Source organism: Oncorhynchus masou, chromosome 4, assembly GCF_036934945.1.
Source record: "Oncorhynchus masou masou isolate Uvic2021 chromosome 4, UVic_Omas_1.1, whole genome shotgun sequence".
NCBI lineage: Eukaryota > Metazoa > Chordata > Actinopteri > Salmoniformes > Salmonidae > Oncorhynchus > Oncorhynchus masou.
Window position 1 is genome coordinate 9,693,939 of NC_088215.1, and position 17,948 is coordinate 9,711,886.

A 17,948-nucleotide genomic window follows, 5' to 3' on the forward strand; every position below is an offset into this window, starting at 1 on the left:
GTTAATTTGTGGAATTTCTTTCCTTATTAAATTCATGTGTTTGAGCCAATCAGTTGTGTTGTGACAAGGTAGCGGTGGTCTACAGAAGATAGCCCAATTTGGTAAGTCCATACTATGGCAAGAACAGCTTAAATAAGCAAAGAGAAATGACAGTACATCATTATTTTAAGACACGAAGGTCAGTAAATCTGGAAAATATCAAGAACTTTTAAAGTTTCTTCAAGTGCAGTTGCAAAAACCATCAAGCACTATAATGAAACTGGCTCTTATGAGGCCTGCCACAAGGAAAGGAAGACCCAGAGGTACCTCTGCTGCAGAGGATAAGTTCATTAGAGTCACCAGCCTCAGATTGCAGCCCAAAAACATTTTTCACAGAGTTCAACGAACAGACACATCTCAACATGAACTGTTCAGAGGAGTCTGCGTGAATCAGGCCTTCATGTTTGAATTGCCGCAAAGAAACCACTACTAAAAGACACCAATAAGAAGAATAGACTTGCTTGGGCCAAGAAACATGAGCAATGGACATTAGATCGGTGGAAATCTGTCCTTTCGTCTGATGAGTCCAAATTTTAGATTTTTGGTTCCAACCGCCGTGTCTTTGTGAGACGCAGAGTAGGTGAACGGATGATCTCCGCATGTGTGGTTCCCACTGTGAAGCATGGAGGAGGAGGTGTGGGGCTGCTTTATTGGTGACACAGTCTGTGATTTATTTAGAATTCAAGGCACACTTAACCAGCATGGCTACCACACCATTCTGCAGTGATACACCATCCCATCTGGTTTGCTCTTAGTGGGACTATCATTTGTTTTTCAACAGGACAATAACCCCAAAACACACCTCAAGGCTGTGTAAGGGCTATTTGTCCAAGGGGAGTGATGGAGTGCTGACTCCGATTATGATTATTCTTTTTTAAATTCAACCTTTATTTAACAAGGCAAGTCAAAAGTCATTTAACAAAACCTTATTTACAATGATGGCCTACACTGGTCAAACCCGGACGAGGCTGGGCCAATTGTGCGCCGTCCTATGGGACTCCCAATCAGGGCCGGTTGTGATACAGCCTGGATTCAAACCATAGGGACGCCACTAGCACTGAGATGCAGTGCCTTAGACCATTGCACCACTCAGGATATGACCTGGCCTCCACAATCACCCGACCTCAATCCAATTGAAATGGTTTGTGGATGAGTTGGACAGCAGAGTGGAGTACATGCAAGGTCAATTGAAATGGTTTGTGGATGAGTGGGACAGCAGAGTGGAGTAAATGCAGCCAACAAGTGCTCAGCATTTGTGGGAACTCCATCCAGATAGTTGGAAAAGCATTCATCATTAAGCTGGTTGAGAGAATGCCAAGAGTGTGCAAAGCTGTCATCAAGGCAAAGGGGGCCTACTTTGAAGAATATCAAATATAAAATATACTTTTTTTGTGTTATTTCATACTTTTGATGTCTTCACTCTATTATTCTACAATGTAGAAAATAGTAAAAATAAAGAAAAACCCTTGAATGAGTAGGTGTGTCCAAACCTTTAACTGGTATTGTGTATATATAATAGTTGTCAGAAACCACATACCACTGGAAATTTTCCCGTCAGGATTTGCTGTTGCGAATGAGGCACCAGTAGTGTCAATTCTCCCAATTTGTGTAATCATCAATCGAAGCAATTTCTTGGACGCAGATAAGTTATACCTTGATTTAGTCAGTAGATGTCACTGTGAGCCCTATTCCATTGTGCATCGTATGTTCTCCATGGTCAATTTATTACTTCTGTCTCTCAGAGGAGGCTGTTTGCACCTTAATTGGGGAGGACAGGCTCGTGGTAATGGCTGGAGCGGAATCAGTGGAATGGTATCAAACACATCAAACACATTTGCTCTGTTTCCCAGGCAATATTATGAGCAGTTCTCCTCTCAGCAGCCTCCACTGCTGTCTGTGTAAGTAAACTGCTGCCGGGTAAACTTGTTTTAAACTTGTGGAAGACAGGGAACGTTATAGGGACACTTGGGCAGATAGAGAAAGTTAGACAAAGGACTGGGTCATCAAACGAGGGAAGAAACAATGACTGGATGTATGCTTTTCTACCATTGACACCCACCCCACCACTCTACCCTTCTATACTCCCCTTTCAACCTATAGGAGTCAGTTCTGTTGTTTCTATTACCGTTTACTCTCAACATTGACAAATATCTATTTTGCATCATTGTTTTTAATGCAGAGACATACAGGCCTGTCATCTTTACAACAAACAACCTGATAAGCATATCTGGGCATATTCATTGAGAGCACAGCCTGCTTTATAAGTAACAAGTCTCTTCACTCAACTCCTCACAGAGAGAGAGAGAGAGAGAGAGAGAGAGAGAGAGAGAGAGGGAGAGAGAAAGGGGAAGTGAGTGCTGATGGAAAGGACAGATAAAGAGATGTCAGCAGCTGGATGAGATGAGAATCACACCTGTTCTGGTGGTCTGACCCCGGCTTGAGCAGTGAGTCATGACTGACTGTGTCCCTGGTCTGTCTGACATGTGATTGGCTCGTCAACGCATTGCCTGCTTACTGTTACTGATAAGACTAGCTATATGTACATATCTACCTCAATGACCTCGTTCGTACCCCTGCACAACGACTCGGTACTGGTACCCCGTGTAAATAGCCAAGTTATCATTACTTATTGTGTATTGACTCCTTGTGTTATTATTTTTTTCTCTCTGCGTTGTTGGGAAAGTCCTAAGTAAGCATTTCACTGTTAGTCTACACTTGTTGTTATGAAGTATGTGAGTTGACCCTAAGGTTACTGGTGTGACTGACTGATACTCAGGTGAAGGTGGACAGAAGCAGTTTCGATTGGTTTGAGGATTTTATCTGGATTGGGGTAGGCAAGTTCTCTCCTAAGGGACCTTCTGCACTTTAGGAATTGTTTACTGTGTGCCAGACTTCTAGTTTCATATTAAGTGGAACTGAAGACGTGTACTGTAGCAGGAGAACAAGACTATTGACTGGGTGACGAACCACAATAGTGGCCTACTTTAGCCACCAGAGGGCGTCTTCGAGTAAAAACAAAAGCAGAATGAAATCTATCAGTGAATCGCCCCAGCCTCCGGGTTGGACAATGGATCTCAAAATCCCATAATGCGATTGGAACTTTCTCCCAAATCAAATCAAGTGTGTTTTTACATTTTGCTCCCACCAGCCATATCTTTAGCCAACATTTATATGCAAGCACAGTTCCCCATTATAATCACACTGTATGTACATAAAATACAGCCTAAACCTTGGTATTAATGAAAAAGAATCAAGCAGAAATCAATTATAAGTCCTACTATCAATCCTACATGCTCTTTATTAATGACGGTCTATTTGTGCAATAATGTCCCCTCTATGGGACAGACATGCTTCAGCAGAGCCACGGGACATGTCTACAGAGCAGTCTCTCACAGCAATGCTTCAGAGCAACAGTTTGACTTTGAGGAGTTGTGAAGAGGGGAGTGTACTGTGAAGTGCTGCCTTTCTTTGAAGCTGTGAACTTCTCAAACTACAGCCTAAAACGAGACACGTGAACTTTGAGATCATAAGGATCGTTTATTTTTTAAATGTATTAGCACATAGTCTGTATTAAGAAGACGGTCTTTTGCTGCAGGGGCTCTTGCTGTTTCTTTCACAAGGTACACAGTCCACACAATGACCAGATTAGCTTGAATTAACTTGTTTTTATTTTTGAACCTCAGTACAGTTTACAAGGAAAACAAAATGTACAGCAGAGTCTGTCAGTCAGCTTACAGTGAACGTAAAATGTACTCAGTACTATGTCCTACTCCTACTGCTGTACATACAGAGGATATTTGGACACACTGTAGTATATCCCAACCTAAAAGCAGCAGGCACGGCAAAGGTAATGCCAAATATTGACTGCCGATAACACCCTTTATATTGACACTTCTGTTGAATAGTCACCAAAAATAAACGCGGATTAGTGAAGTAGAAATAAAACGTAGTCACACATAAAACATAAAACATAAAACATAAAACATAAAACATAGATAGAAAAATAACTATTGATCAAATGATTATCTTACAGATAATCCTGATTTATTTTACTTTTGACACACTTTTGACACCCTCTCCGAGTTGGGCATCTCCGGCGCGGCCCACGCTTGGATTGCGTCCTACCTGACAGGTCGCTCCTACCAGGTGGCGTGGCGAGAATCTGTCTCCTCGCCACGCGCTCTCACCACTGGTGTCCCCCAGGGCTCTGTTCTAGGCCCTCTCCTATTCTCGCTATACACCAAGTCACATGGCTCTGTCATAACCTCACATGGTCTCTCCTGCTTACTGTTACTTAATGATGAACGCCGCAGCCCGTCTGGTGTTCAACCTTCCCAAGTTCTCTCACGTCACCCCGCTCCTCCGCTCTCTCCACTGGCTTCCAGTTGAAGCTCGCATCCGCTACAAGACCATGGTGCTTGCCTACGGAGCTGTGAGGGGAACGGCACCGCAGTACCTCCAGGCTCTGATCAGGCCCTACACCCAAGCAAGGGCACTACGTTCATCCACCTCTGGCCTGCTCGCCTCCCTACCATTGAGGAAGTACAGTTCCCGCTCAGCCCAGTCAAAACTGTTCGTTGCTCTGGCCCCCCAATGGTGGAACAAACTCCCTCACGACGCCAGGACAGCGGAGTCAATCACCACCTTCCGGAGACACCTGAAACCCCACCTCTTCAAGGAATACCTAGGATAGGATAAGTAATCCTTCTCACCCCCCCTTAATGATTTAGATGCATTATTGTAAAGTGGCTGTTCCACTGGATGTCAGAAGGTGAATTCACCAATTTGTAAGTCGCTCTGGATAAGAGCGTCTGCTAAATGACTTAAATGTAAATGTAAATGTTATTTGTCATAAATAAATGTTGGCACTTGAGTCAAGCATGATTATCCTCTATAAAACATTTTAAATGATACTTTACTGAAATGCTACATTTCCCTGAGATAATTTTTGTGTGTATGTAATGTTTGTACACAATGTTTGTACACAATTCATGTGTGTAAGTGTATAAATGTGTATGCATTATTCCGTTTAGGAGTCTGACTACATGTATGGGTGTATGTGTGTGTTCACGTGCAAATGTGTCTATACTACTTCAACTCCAGGCGGTGCTCGCCGCGCGCAATGTGTGAGGAGAACTCATAGCGGTCCCGGCTGCGGTGGCCACATACATTGCACTCCAGTGGGTCACGGAAGCCGTGGCAGCCCATGTGGATGGTGAACATGACGTAGTCCAGAAACCACACCCTGCAGTGACCGCAGGGGTACACCGCCCCCGCTCCTGTACCTACCCCAACCCCTACCTCCCCCTCGCTCCTTACCACCCTCAGAGCCTCTATGGGGGGCATGGGGAGCGCGTGAGCCTGGCTATGGGGGCGTGGGAGGCTGTTGTGGGGACTGGGCCCCAGCAGGTGCCCCAGGCTGTAGATGAGAGGCTGGGAGAGCTGGACCCGATCGGCGTGGAGTGTGTCCATGCTAGGGTGGCCCTGGCTGGGCCGGGGCAGGTAGGCGAGACCAGTGCTCTGCTGCTGCTCCAGCTTGTGACCATTGGTGAGGGCCAGGGGGCTCATGTCAGCGCGGCTCAGGGGGATGGGGTAGGCCCTGTGGGGGGAGGCAGAGTCAGGGTCCTGGCCTATGTAGAGGGGCTGGTGGCTGTGGAGGTTCTCGGATCCTGGGGAGGTGAGCGGAGGGTCCATGACGTCAGAGCGGTGGATCAGCTCCCTGTTGAAGCTCAGGTCCAGACACACGCCGTTGTCCCCTGGATCACCCACACAGGGAGAGACACCTCAGCACTCACTCACTCAGCACTGTGCAGGTGAGGCCACTAACCCAGAGCCAAAAATACATAAACTGTACATCTCTGTCTACCACACACATATATCTCTATATAAATGGCTCTGCAGTAACCATTTCGCTCTCAGAAAAGAGCCAGAGACGTGCAGTGGAGAGGGAGCCACAAGATAGCCACCTCCACTAACCATAAGGAGCATCAGCAGCAAATGAGCAAGCTTGGTCACACTTGAAGATAAAAAGCACATTTTGTACAATTGAAATCTTGATAGCTCGTGCAACGGAGAACGAGCAGGCAGCCGCTGACCCTGTAGATAAACGAGCTTCCTACCACAGAACGAACACTAAGAGGGCGTGACAGAACAAGAGATCTGTGTCCCAAACGTCACCCTGTTCTATACAATGCACAATGGAATAGGGTGCCATTTGGTGAACTACAGGGAATAGGGTGCCATTTAGGACTCAGGCACAGAGACGAGGAGGAGACGAAGAGGCCTCTCAGTCTCCACGGCTGCAGCTGCTGTTCCACCACAAGAGGAGACGGAGGCATCTGCTCACGTTTCGCGCTCTTGTCTGTTTTTCAACCCTGTGGTCGATTACACCACCTCTCTTTTCCTCCTGTGGTCGTTATATTGCAAGATTTCAGTTCATTTGTCAGGGTGATGGGTGACAGGAGGATCTCTTTAGGCCAGACAGCTTTGCTGTTTCTTTGCAGCGCCTCAAATTCTGAAACGAAACACTCCATGATAAGCGGAGGCGCTTGACAAGAAAGTGTGACCTGGGTATTGGAAATGGGTACAACGCCTTAGGGTTTGGGAAGTCAACGTGATGACAAATCACTCATTTACTGAAAGGGACGGTTTTCAAACACTCAGCAGTATTAGTAGTAGTAGTAGTGCAGAAGTTTCAATGAAGCACTACGACTTGGATGTTTATACTCGTCCGTTTGTGTATGAGTGTGTTCCAGTGTGCAAAAGGCACATCTCCCACGATTGCTTCATGTTATTGGCATTCTATTCCTATGCGTGGTCAACCATACCCACCTAACATATACATGAGGCAGGGAAATTAGGGCAGTGGTCTACCACCCTATGGCACAGTGCAGCAGATGAGGCTGACGTTCTGCCCAGAATTTCTGCTTGGCAAGCAGAGCAAGGGGGGACAGGAGAACTGCATAGATAGAGAGACAGATAGACAGAGAGCGAAAAAGACAGACAGACATGTAACTTAGACAGACAACAATATGACACGCTTTAAAAAATATATATATATAATTAAAACATACATTTATTTTAATTAAGTGCAACTGACAGTAAACACGAATACGATAACAGCAGCAGCAGCAGCAGCAGCAGCAGCAGCAGCAGCAGCAGCAGCAGCAGCAGCAGCAGCAGCAGCAGCAGCAAGTAGCAAGGGGTCAGATTATAGTAAAAACCTGACAGGTGCAGCAATGAAGCCAGTAATCAGAGACCCATTACACACAGACATACAATTAATCCACGTGCTATTAAATTGCCAAATTAGCAATTTCTCAAAAGAATAAGCAACCAGCAGTCCAGTCACAAAGGAATCATCAAATCAAAAATTGCAATTCCTCATTTTGTTTGAATGACTACATCTACAGCAAAAAAAAAAATCTGCAGTTTTCACCGCCTACACACTCACCCATGCCTAGTTAACCCTACCAATGTGACAGCCTGCAAGACAGTTGAGGAATGAGTCAGACTGGTCTTACCAGTGAACTTCTGTGGCATAGAGCTCTTGCGTTTGGCCACGTTGCTCGCCAATCTGTCCAGTAGCAGAGCGCGATCCGTGCCCATGTGAGTAGTCCTGGACACGTGGGTGTCCTCACCGGCTGAGAGACCCACACACACAGAGACAGAGAGAGAGAGAGAGAGAGAGAGAGAGAGAGAGAGAGAGAGAGAGTGAGGTTTCTTAGCAGTACAGAGGTACAGCAAAGACAAAGTGTGTGCTTTCTGTCCGCTGTGCTGCAACTGTGAAATGATCTTTTTCTTTTACAGAACTAACAAACAAAATGACTTTAAAATGAAACTCGACCTCAGAGGAACCAATAAAACATTGAGCGCAGCCAAGATAACAAGGGACGTGCTTCCTCACCACATGCTATCTATCTGCCGTACTTACGACATTCAACCGACCACAAAACAACTAGGTATTTTTTTGTGTCGCAACTGTCCTGACTGTCCACCATGGCTGGCAAACAGACTTCTGGGGGAGGGGGGGGGGGGTGCGCAGTCAGAACAGGACACCGAGATGTTTGTCCTACATCTCTTCTGACTGACTTCCCCTCTGGTGTCCTTACAACACAACGTCTCCCACCACAACAGCCACAACCTATTTAGCTGTAATGGTGGGGCAACTTATGACCGTGAACTAAATGGAATGAAGCTACACAACTCTGCAGCCAGCAAATGTGTATGTGTGTATGTGTGTGTGTGTGAATGCATGAGCAAAGTGTGTATGTGTGTATGTCTAAAGTGCATTTGTGTAAGTGTGTATGTGTATGTCTGAAGTGTGTGTGTGTAACAGAGGGTAGGGAGGAGTGTTCCAGGGCCTCTCACCTCTCTCAGCGTTGCCTTTGTTCTGGATATACACATGGCACCTCTCTCTGTGCTCTTCAAGGGAGCTGCGCTGCTTGTAACTGCGACCGCAGTGGTTGCACTTGTAGGGCTTCTCTACTGTGAGAAAAGAGTTTCAGTTAAAACTACAAACTCCCACTTCAAACCATCATACACTTTGCTTACTGAGGCTGTTGTTAAATAATGGGGCAACTGTGATCTCTGCAAGAACCTCCCTTTATTTTTTGAGGTTGTATTTTACTCCCTTTTTCTCACCAATTTAGATCTGGTCTCATCGCTGCAACTCCCCAACGGGCTCGGGAGGCGAAGGTCGAGGCACGCGTCCTCCGAAACATGACCCGCCAAACCGCACTCCTGAACACCCGCCAGCTTAACCCGGAAGCCAGCCGCACCAATGCGTCGGAGGAAACACTGTTCACCTGATGACCGGGGTCAACCTACAGGCACTCGGCCCGTCACAGTAAGTCGCTAGAGCGCAATGAGCCAAGTAAAGCCCCACCGGTCAAACCATCCCCTAACCCGGACGACGCTGGGCCAATTGTGCGCAGTCCTATGGGACACGGCCCAGTTGTGGCACAGCCTGGGAGATGAACCTGGGTATGCGCCACTTGGGAAGCCTCAAGAACCTCCTTTAAGTGAACGTCACTGACAGCCCCAACGTGATATCAACGCATATCTAAATAACTGTGTGCAGACAGGTTATTGGTACTTACGTGTGTGTGTGTGTGTTTGCATATATTTTGTGCACGTGTGTAAGTGAGTGCGAACAGGAGGAAAATACCTGAGTTTGTGTTATTATGAGATGCATGTGTGGTTATACATATGTAAACGCAGGTGGCACACAGATGGTGGATAGGTACTTGAGTGTGTGCGCAGGTGTCCGCTGAGGGCGTCTCGCCTGCGGCAGGCGTAGCTGCACATTGGGCACTTGAAGGGCTTCTCCCCGGAGTGCAGTTTGATGTGGCGAAGCAGGTTTCCCTTCTGGGTGAAGGAGGCGCCACACTGGATGCATTGGAACGGACGTTCACCTGGGTGTAGGGAAAAACAGAGGGATCCCACGTCATGGAGAAACTTGGGTCAACACCGCCAAGACTTACCGATACAGTAGTTATGTAGCGCATAGTTGAGCTACTGTGGTACGTGAACTCCTATGTATTATTCTGTAGTACTGTGACCGAATAGGAGTTAACACTTGGTTTGCTATAAAGCAGACGGTTGAGTGAAGTGTGCTTGCTGTGTTATAGCAGATGTTGAAATGGCATTTTATCAGTGCTAGGGCAAGTGATGCAGAGTGCATGTACAGTCAAATGTGTCCATTCAGAGTGTGACGCACAAGTCACTGTACATATTGAAACACAAATATTTTAATCAAACACCTTGATCTACTGAGTTTATTATTTTTTTTAAAACACCATTATTTAAGGTCAGGGTTGGTTTGGCTGTGTTACTCTGCTCACCGGTGTGGCTTCGCTTGTGCACGTGTAGTACATTGATGCTGACGCAGGACAGGCCACAGATGTCACAGTTGAGCTTGCCTGCTGCCTGGCTACGGGGTTCTCCGGCGTACGGCGAGGAGTCGGTGTGGGCGTCCTGTGGGCCTGTGCTCTCATACTTTACATAATCTGCCAGAGACAGGTCCTGTGGTTCGTTAAGGGTTTCTCCCTCTTCCTCCCCTTCCCCCTCCCCTTCTCCTTCGTCTTCCTCATCCCTTTCCTTCTCCTCCTCTTCCTCTTCTTCATAAAGGTAATTGTCTCGTTCACGTTCTTCTTCACTCTTGGGGTACTGATCGTCATTGTCGTCATACTCTTCATTCTCAGTTTTCACAGGAACCCCATCTAGGAAGGAGGGGAGAGAAAGAGAGGGTTACATATATTTCCCTCCTTGGTTATTTGACTTCATGAGCATCTAGAGCAAATTGCATGAAACTAGTTATGGCTGGCCTATGGTGGTAAAACAACATTAAAGAAATCAATATTTTTTGCTTTTCGACTAGTCTTATTTCAGCTGACCGGTTTCATAAACAGACTGACTGACTTTAAAGAGGCAATCAGCAGTTGCTCCATCCATTTTTGGACTTATAAATTAATTATATGTACCCATAGATTCTTGAAGTATATAACTTATAAATAAATGCCTCATGAGCTTAATTCAACTGTCGTAGCCCATCAGAACCCAAAATATATGCTCGTTTTACTCCAATGTTTGTAAACAAAGAACATGTCAACAAACCCTATATAGCCATTAAGAAACAATTAAGAAACAATGTTCTTCTGTGGGAATTTCAGTACGTCAGCAATTACATTTCCTACAAGTTTCCTCATGGTTCTATTTAAAAGACATGTTCTCAAATTGTTCCGAGAACCAAAATGTTGTAATGTTCAGAGAAGGTTCTAAGAATGTAATTTAAAAACATACATTCCGAAAACTTTCCATAAAAAACATAACACTTTCGCAACGTTCAGAGATTTACATTTTTACATTCTGCCCTCAGCATCAACAAAACTCTCTCTAAACTCTACCTTGTTAATGGTGTTCAGGTGTGTTGGCCGTGCCCACTAATTGGCCACACCTGATGTTAATGAGTGCTTGCATGGTATGCTAGCTCCATCCTGGTGGTGCAGTGGACTAATTCCATGGTTGGAGAACAGAAGATTATTGGTTCAAATCTTCACTGATGGTGTGTCACAATAAAAAATAAAGGTGTTTGCATAAGTACTGCTTCATAAGGAAATGGAATTTCATGTGTCTTTCTGTGCTTGGATTTCAAAAAAGTTAACCCACAATAAGATAGCAGTGTTATTAAGTGATATTGAAACATTCAGGTGAAAGGTTTAAGGAAGTTATTAAAAAACCTTCAAATAACCTACCATTTCCCTTCTCAGAGCTTTAATAAAACCTCCCAGGAAAACTTTCAAGGAACCAGAGTAAAACATTCTCATAACCTCCATGCAACTTAAAAATAAAATTCTCATAACATTTAAAAACTTTCATTTTTACCAGTCAGGAAACATATGGCTTCGTTCCCACAACCAATGTGAAACTGAAAATATACAGTACTAGTCAAAAATTTGGACACATCTACTCATTCAAGGGTTTTTCTTCTTTTTTTAAACCATGTTCTACGTTGTAGAATAATAGCGAAGACATCAAAACTATGAAATAACACATTTAGAATCATGTAGTGACCAAAAAAGTTTTAAACAAATCAAAATATATGTTTTATTCTTCAAATTAGCCATGACAACTTTGCACACTCTTGGCATTCTCTCAATCAGCTTCACCTGGAATGCTTATCCAACAGTCTTGAACGAGTTCCCACATATGCTGAGCACTTGTTGGCTGCTTTTCCTTCACTCTGCGGCCCAACTCATCCCAAACCATCTCAAATGGGTTGAGGCCGGGTGATTGTGGAGGCCAGGTTATCTGATGCAGCACTCCATAATTCTCCTTCTTGGACAAATATCCCTTGCACAGCCTGGAGGTGTGTTTTGGGTCATTGTCCTGTTGAAAAACAAATGATAGTCCCACTAAGTGCAAACAAGATGGGATGGCGTATTGCTGCAAAATGCTGTGGTAGCCATGTTGGTTAAGCGTGCCTTAAATTATAAATAAATCACTGACAGTGTCACCATCACACCACCTCCTCCATGCTTCACGGTGGGAACCACACATCATCCATTCATATACTCTGCGTCTCACAAAGGCACGGTGGTTGGAACCAAAAATCTCAAATTTGGACCAAAGGACAGACTCCCACCGGTCTGATGTCCATTGATCTTGTTTCTTGGCCCAAGCAAGTCTCTTCTTATTATTGGTATCCTTTAGTAGTGGTTTCTTTGCAGCAATTCGACCATTAAGGCCTGAATCACGCAGTCTCTTCTGAACAGTTGATGTTGAGATGTGTCTGTTACATGAACTCTGTGAAAATCATTTTTGGGCTGCTGTTAACTCTAATGAACGTATCTTCTGCAGCACAGGTAACTCTGGGTCTTCCTTTCCTGTGGTGGTCCTCATGAGGGACAGTTTCATCATAGCACTTGATGGTTTTTGTGACTGCACTTGAATAAACTTTCAAAGTTCTTGAAATGTTCCGCATTGACTGATCTTTGTGTCTTAAATTAATGATGGACTTTTTGCTTATTTGAGCTGCTCTTGCCATAATATGGACTTGGTCCTTTACCACCCCTACCTTGTCACAACACAACTGATGTGCTCAAACGTATTAAGAAGGAAAGAAATTCCACAAATGAACTTTTAACAAGGCACAGCTGTTAATTGAAATGCATACCAGGTGACTACCTCATGAAGCTGGTTGAGAGAATGCCAAGACTGTGCAACGCTTTCATCAAGGCAAAGGGTGGCTACTTTGAAGAATTTGTTTAACACTCTTTTGGTTACTACATGATTCCATATGTGTTATTTCATAGTTTTGATGTCTTCACTATTATTATACAATGTATGAAATAGTCAAATAAAGAAATTGAATGAGTAGGTGTGTCCAAACTTTTGACTGGTACTGTACATTCCCACAACTTCCAAAGCACCAAATATGCTAGCTGGGTTAGCAGAGCTCCACGGGGCCAATCAGGTTTTCTGATAAACGCCACATCTCCACTTCTACATTTGTATTTACGCTTAGAATATTTTATAATATTGACACCAGCCCGTCTCCTAGTTTGGTTAGACGAATTTAGGACAAGGCAGACTGTCAGAGAAAGATTTTGGAGATGTTTTTCGTAGATAACAGCAAGGCATTTCCTTTCAATGCTCAGAAACCAGAACCAGGGCAGGGACAAAGCGGCAAAGAGAAACCTCTCAGTCAACGTCGAAGAAAAGAAAACAACAGCCATGATTCATCTTCTTCTGATCATACAGATTGAGAGCATAGCCCTCCCCATAAGTGTAGCATTGCCTTTTCAAGTTAGAAGTGTATACCCCGAACCACGCAAGTGTGCAACCCAAGTCCTTAAAAGTGCATAACTCAAACCCAGCAAATGTACACCATTTGATATATTGGTGAATACCTACATACCGGTATGGATTTTTCAAATACCATATTTAAAGATGTTTTTCATACAGTGCTAAATAACTTAAAAGTTCAACAAATGGACTACTTCACTGTCAGTATTGTCCTAGTTTGATCGCGAATAAAAACCTTTCAGAATTTGTTGCCATTCTAGGGTCATGTCCTACTTCTAAACCATATTTGGAACTTGTATTGTTCAGAAACATACAATTCTGTCAAATGTCGCCATACCATCAAAAATAAGAAAAATATAGTGAAATGATATTTGGGCCATATCGCCAAGCCCCACACCAATAAGCCCTGCAAGAGTAGGCCTACACCCCAAGCATTGCAAGTTTAAGACCCAAACCCTGCAAGTGTGCACCTCATACCATACAAGTAAATCCCAAGCCCTGCAGTGTATAGGCTATCCCCTAAGTCCTACAGTCTATATATCCTACAACTGCACCTGTGTACACGTCAAGTCCTGGGCTCTGGCCTGCAATGCCTGTCCCTGCTGAGAGTCAACCAACCCCCGTCGAGACTCAAGTTATATTCCATCCAAAAACCACATTGTGGTCTCAGCGGTGGCTGATGCTCTTCCTTGTCATGCAAAGCGCTCAGAGGTGCGATGGAAACTTTGCACAGAGAGAGGCCCCATATAGAGTCCAGGGCCTGAGCGCAGTGAACCGCAGGGCGCGCTTCAGTAGAAATTCAGAGCTACAGGGTTACACCCCGACTGTGTAGCTGTGGCAAAAGACTAAAATAAGGAAGCGCATGGCCTCCAGTAGTAGCTCCAGCAGACTTACACCACACCGGTAACACTTTATTTAAGGGTCCATAATAAACCATTTATAAGGCATTTAAAAACAGTTTTATTCACCATTTCATTTATCATTACTCCCACATCTGTAAATGTTAGTAAGTTAGTTATTCACACATGTATATATATTTCCTTAAACATCCTGTGTTGTGTGCCTATTCTTTTGCCATGTACTGCAGGAATGTCTACCAATGGCATGCCCGTCTTTTTGTGAGATATTACACTGCTCACTCAAAACATGTATAAAGTACACATAAAGTATCAATTGTGCTCACTTTAGATTAGGGACTGCAAATAAAATGCATGTATACTTATGATTAGTAATGATTCATAAATGGTTTATACATGTCTAACTAATGATTAATAAATGCCTTATACATTATTTTTTTTTACAGACCCTTAAAATAAAGTGTTACCAGCAACTCCTCTAACTCAGGTTGTAAAATGAAGTCAATGTCTGGTTAACACTTTGGTGGTCTTGGGCGCCTGACCTCCTCTGTTCTCAGCCTCTGTTAAGCCCAATGGCTTGTGCATTTCATCCCATAGGTCAGTTGAGTATTGAGCGCAAGTGGGTAAACTAGTCAATACAGCATGGTTTTGGGGCAATGTTCTCATCAACACGTGTTTTGTACCTGTCATTCCCTCGTTTCCTGTGGGTTCTGAGCACTCCATTCCACTCTCCGAGGTCTTCCCTGGGGCCTCCTCTTCCTCTCCCTGTCTCTCCCCTGCCCCTTCTCCTCTCTCCTCCTCCTCTGCCCGTGGCCTCTCATCTGTCACGGCGCTGCTAACGTCTGTGAAGAGATCATCGCCATCTTAGTCTTTAATACGGAGCCTAACATACATCTCAAACTGTATGCGTTTTTTGGGCGGCATCATTTTTTTTGTAAGTCAATTTATGACCACATCCTTTTTGCAACAATAAAGATGATTAGCCTACGGTATGGAATATAAGTTAAGAGTGAAAGTTCTACGTTGAAAAAAGCTGTCATACCCATCATTTCATCTTGTGATGACTTGAGCTCTTGTTTTTCCTCTGTGTTCATCTTCAATGATTCTCTGTGGAAATAAAACACAAAAGAGGCAGTGTGCCAATCAACCCATTCCTGCAAAAGTTAACATTAACCTCAGAAAGCACTAAATCGGTTATTATATGCTAAATAACATTGATTTCATTTGGCATATTTCCATGGAATTAGTGACTTTTCATGCAATAAGCCACTAAGTACGCAATGCAATATGTATATAAATTAAAAAATGTTCATGAAAATAACCATGAAAACGACTAAATAAATGTGTTGTAAATTGTTCGTGCATGGTCCATTGCTCAACCCTAGCAGTTCATTCAAGTGAAGAAGAAAAAAATATGACGATCACTGAACATGCATTTCCTGCCAAGATGATGCAAATAGAAAACTGTGAAAGAGACAATTCTACACTTCTACAGCAATGTAGCCATACAATTCTCCAGCATATTATTTTATTTTTCAACAGAAAAGACACCCTGCCATTGAGGTAGTTCATTGATTTGACAAAGTTAAGCCCTATTTCTTACAGCACACATAGGTTTGTTCATGCTTAAAACAATATAAAACTCTCATTATCACAAGAATTTTTGAATTATAGCTAAATGCACCTATTTTAATGTGAACTATTCCGTTTTTTTCTATACAGTAGGCTTATCTTCCTATTCCCATTTCACATTCCTGTTAAAAATATATTTAACTCGGGGAGGACAACAGCAGTTTTCATAATCTCTTTTTAAACGTCTCACCTGTAATGTGTGTATTTCCCCCCTGATACAGAAGCGCTCACGTCCAGTTTTAAATTCACCTGTCTCTCCCGCCGTTCAGATTCCCTTCTCCGCCACTGGATCGCCTCGCGATATGGATAAGCCATAGTTGACGTCATACGCTAAACTTTGGAGACCGTCTTAAAGGAACAGGCGACTAATTATTATTTTTTTGCCTAAACGAAGTGATGGAAATACTTTGTAATGGCATAGGAAGACTAGAGTGAAGACATTTTAAGAATGGAGGTGAAGTGAAACTGTTGAAGTGGTGAATATGCGTTATACATGTATGCATGGATTTATCATTATGATATGAATGACTACGACCGATCAAAACCTTGATATTACAGTAGACGTTCAACGACGGGCTCCGAATAATATACAAGTAACCCACCTTGTGGCCAAAGACTGCTACTGCCTCCTCTTTCAATTTGAAGTGTTTTTGTGCATGTATCCCTGCCAATTATTTAATAATTTGCCAGTAAGTCTGTCCACTGATTGCATGAATAGACCATGACCAAGCATGGTAATGCTGTCAGAAGAAACGTTTGTTTGGGTAATGGATATTGATGCATTCATGTGGTCTACCGGCTCAAACAGCCTTTTGTTCTGTCTACCACAGGTAACCTTTTGTTCTGTCTACCACAGGTAACCTTTTGTTCTGTCTACCACAGGTAACCTTTTGTTCTGTCTACCACAGGTAACCTTTTGTTCTGTCTACCACAGGTAACCTTTTGTTCTGTCTACCACAGGTAACCTTTTGTTCTGTCTACCACAGGTAACCTTTTGGTTATAACGGGATCATCGCTTTCTATAGCCTATACTGTGTGTGTGAATATGTGCTCATTAGAGCTGTGGCATTGGACATTTCGGAACTAATACAGAGCAGCAAAAAGTGCTTTACTGCAGCTTGGGACAAGCAATCAGGTGTGTGTGTATTGTAGGACACTGACTAACAGAATCACAATCGTATCTGGGAAATTTGCTGCGAGGGCTGAAGCAGACCGCATGTTACTGACTCACCCCCTTTTCCAGCCTCATTGCCAACTAACCACCAACTGACCTAGGCAGCACCCAATGCTGTATCCCTGTCTCTCACACACACACGGATCACACCCGGCTTCATCTGTAACCACGGAGGGACCAGGAAGCATTCTCGCTCTCTTTCTCACACGCACGCACGCACGCACGCACGCACACACACACACACACACACACACACACACACACACACACACACACACACACACACACACACACACACACACACACACACACACACACACACACACACACACACACACACACACACACACACACACACACACACACACACACACACACACACACACCTCATAAATGGCATACCACCTATCCAGCAGCTCGAGCTCACTACATTTGGCCTTATTATTTCATGAGAGATGGGAGACCAATAAACACCTCCACTGATGACACCTGTGGATTTCTCTACCGCTGTTACAGTACAGGCTTATTCACTTATTCGAGTTGTGCCTTGAACAAGATATTTGACATGCCAAAAGCAAACAGTTGAAGAAAGGCTATATTCTACTATTTACAGTATGTGTTCCAATATTGTAATAGTTATTCATTACTTAATGGCCCCTATACCAAGTGACTTGGATAGAAATTACAAAAGGTATTACCAAAAAGCAATAATGGGTCATTTGGGGATTTGTACTGAATATCAATGAGGCCCACTACATCAGTAAAGAGGACTACTGATGTCGTCCAAAATGCAAAATACTTACATTCACTGTGCGAGACTAGACATTGGTTTCTTGCAGAACGCTGACACATTTGTTGCATACCCCTGTCGTTTTCTGCTCATTTATTGAGAGAGGGAAGGAAGGAATCTCATCGCTAATAACACGTACCACCCACCT

General features: G+C 43.8%; 1 protein-coding gene across 1 annotated transcript; it reads right to left on the bottom strand.

The window, feature by feature from the left end:
• Positions 1-3,689: 3,689 nt before the first annotated feature.
• On the bottom strand, positions 3,690-16,166 carry LOC135523294 (zinc finger protein Aiolos-like). Its single transcript, XM_064949946.1, has 8 exons — positions 16,027-16,166; positions 15,247-15,311; positions 14,888-15,046; positions 9,885-10,262; positions 9,288-9,455; positions 8,410-8,526; positions 7,563-7,682; positions 3,690-5,795 (listed from the first exon to the last, which is right to left on the bottom strand). The coding sequence occupies exons 1-8, from the start codon at positions 16,161-16,163 to the stop codon at positions 5,128-5,130; spliced, it is 1,812 nt and encodes a 603-aa protein (XP_064806018.1). The 5' UTR covers positions 16,164-16,166; the 3' UTR covers positions 3,690-5,127.
• Positions 16,167-17,948: the final 1,782 nt, after the last annotated feature.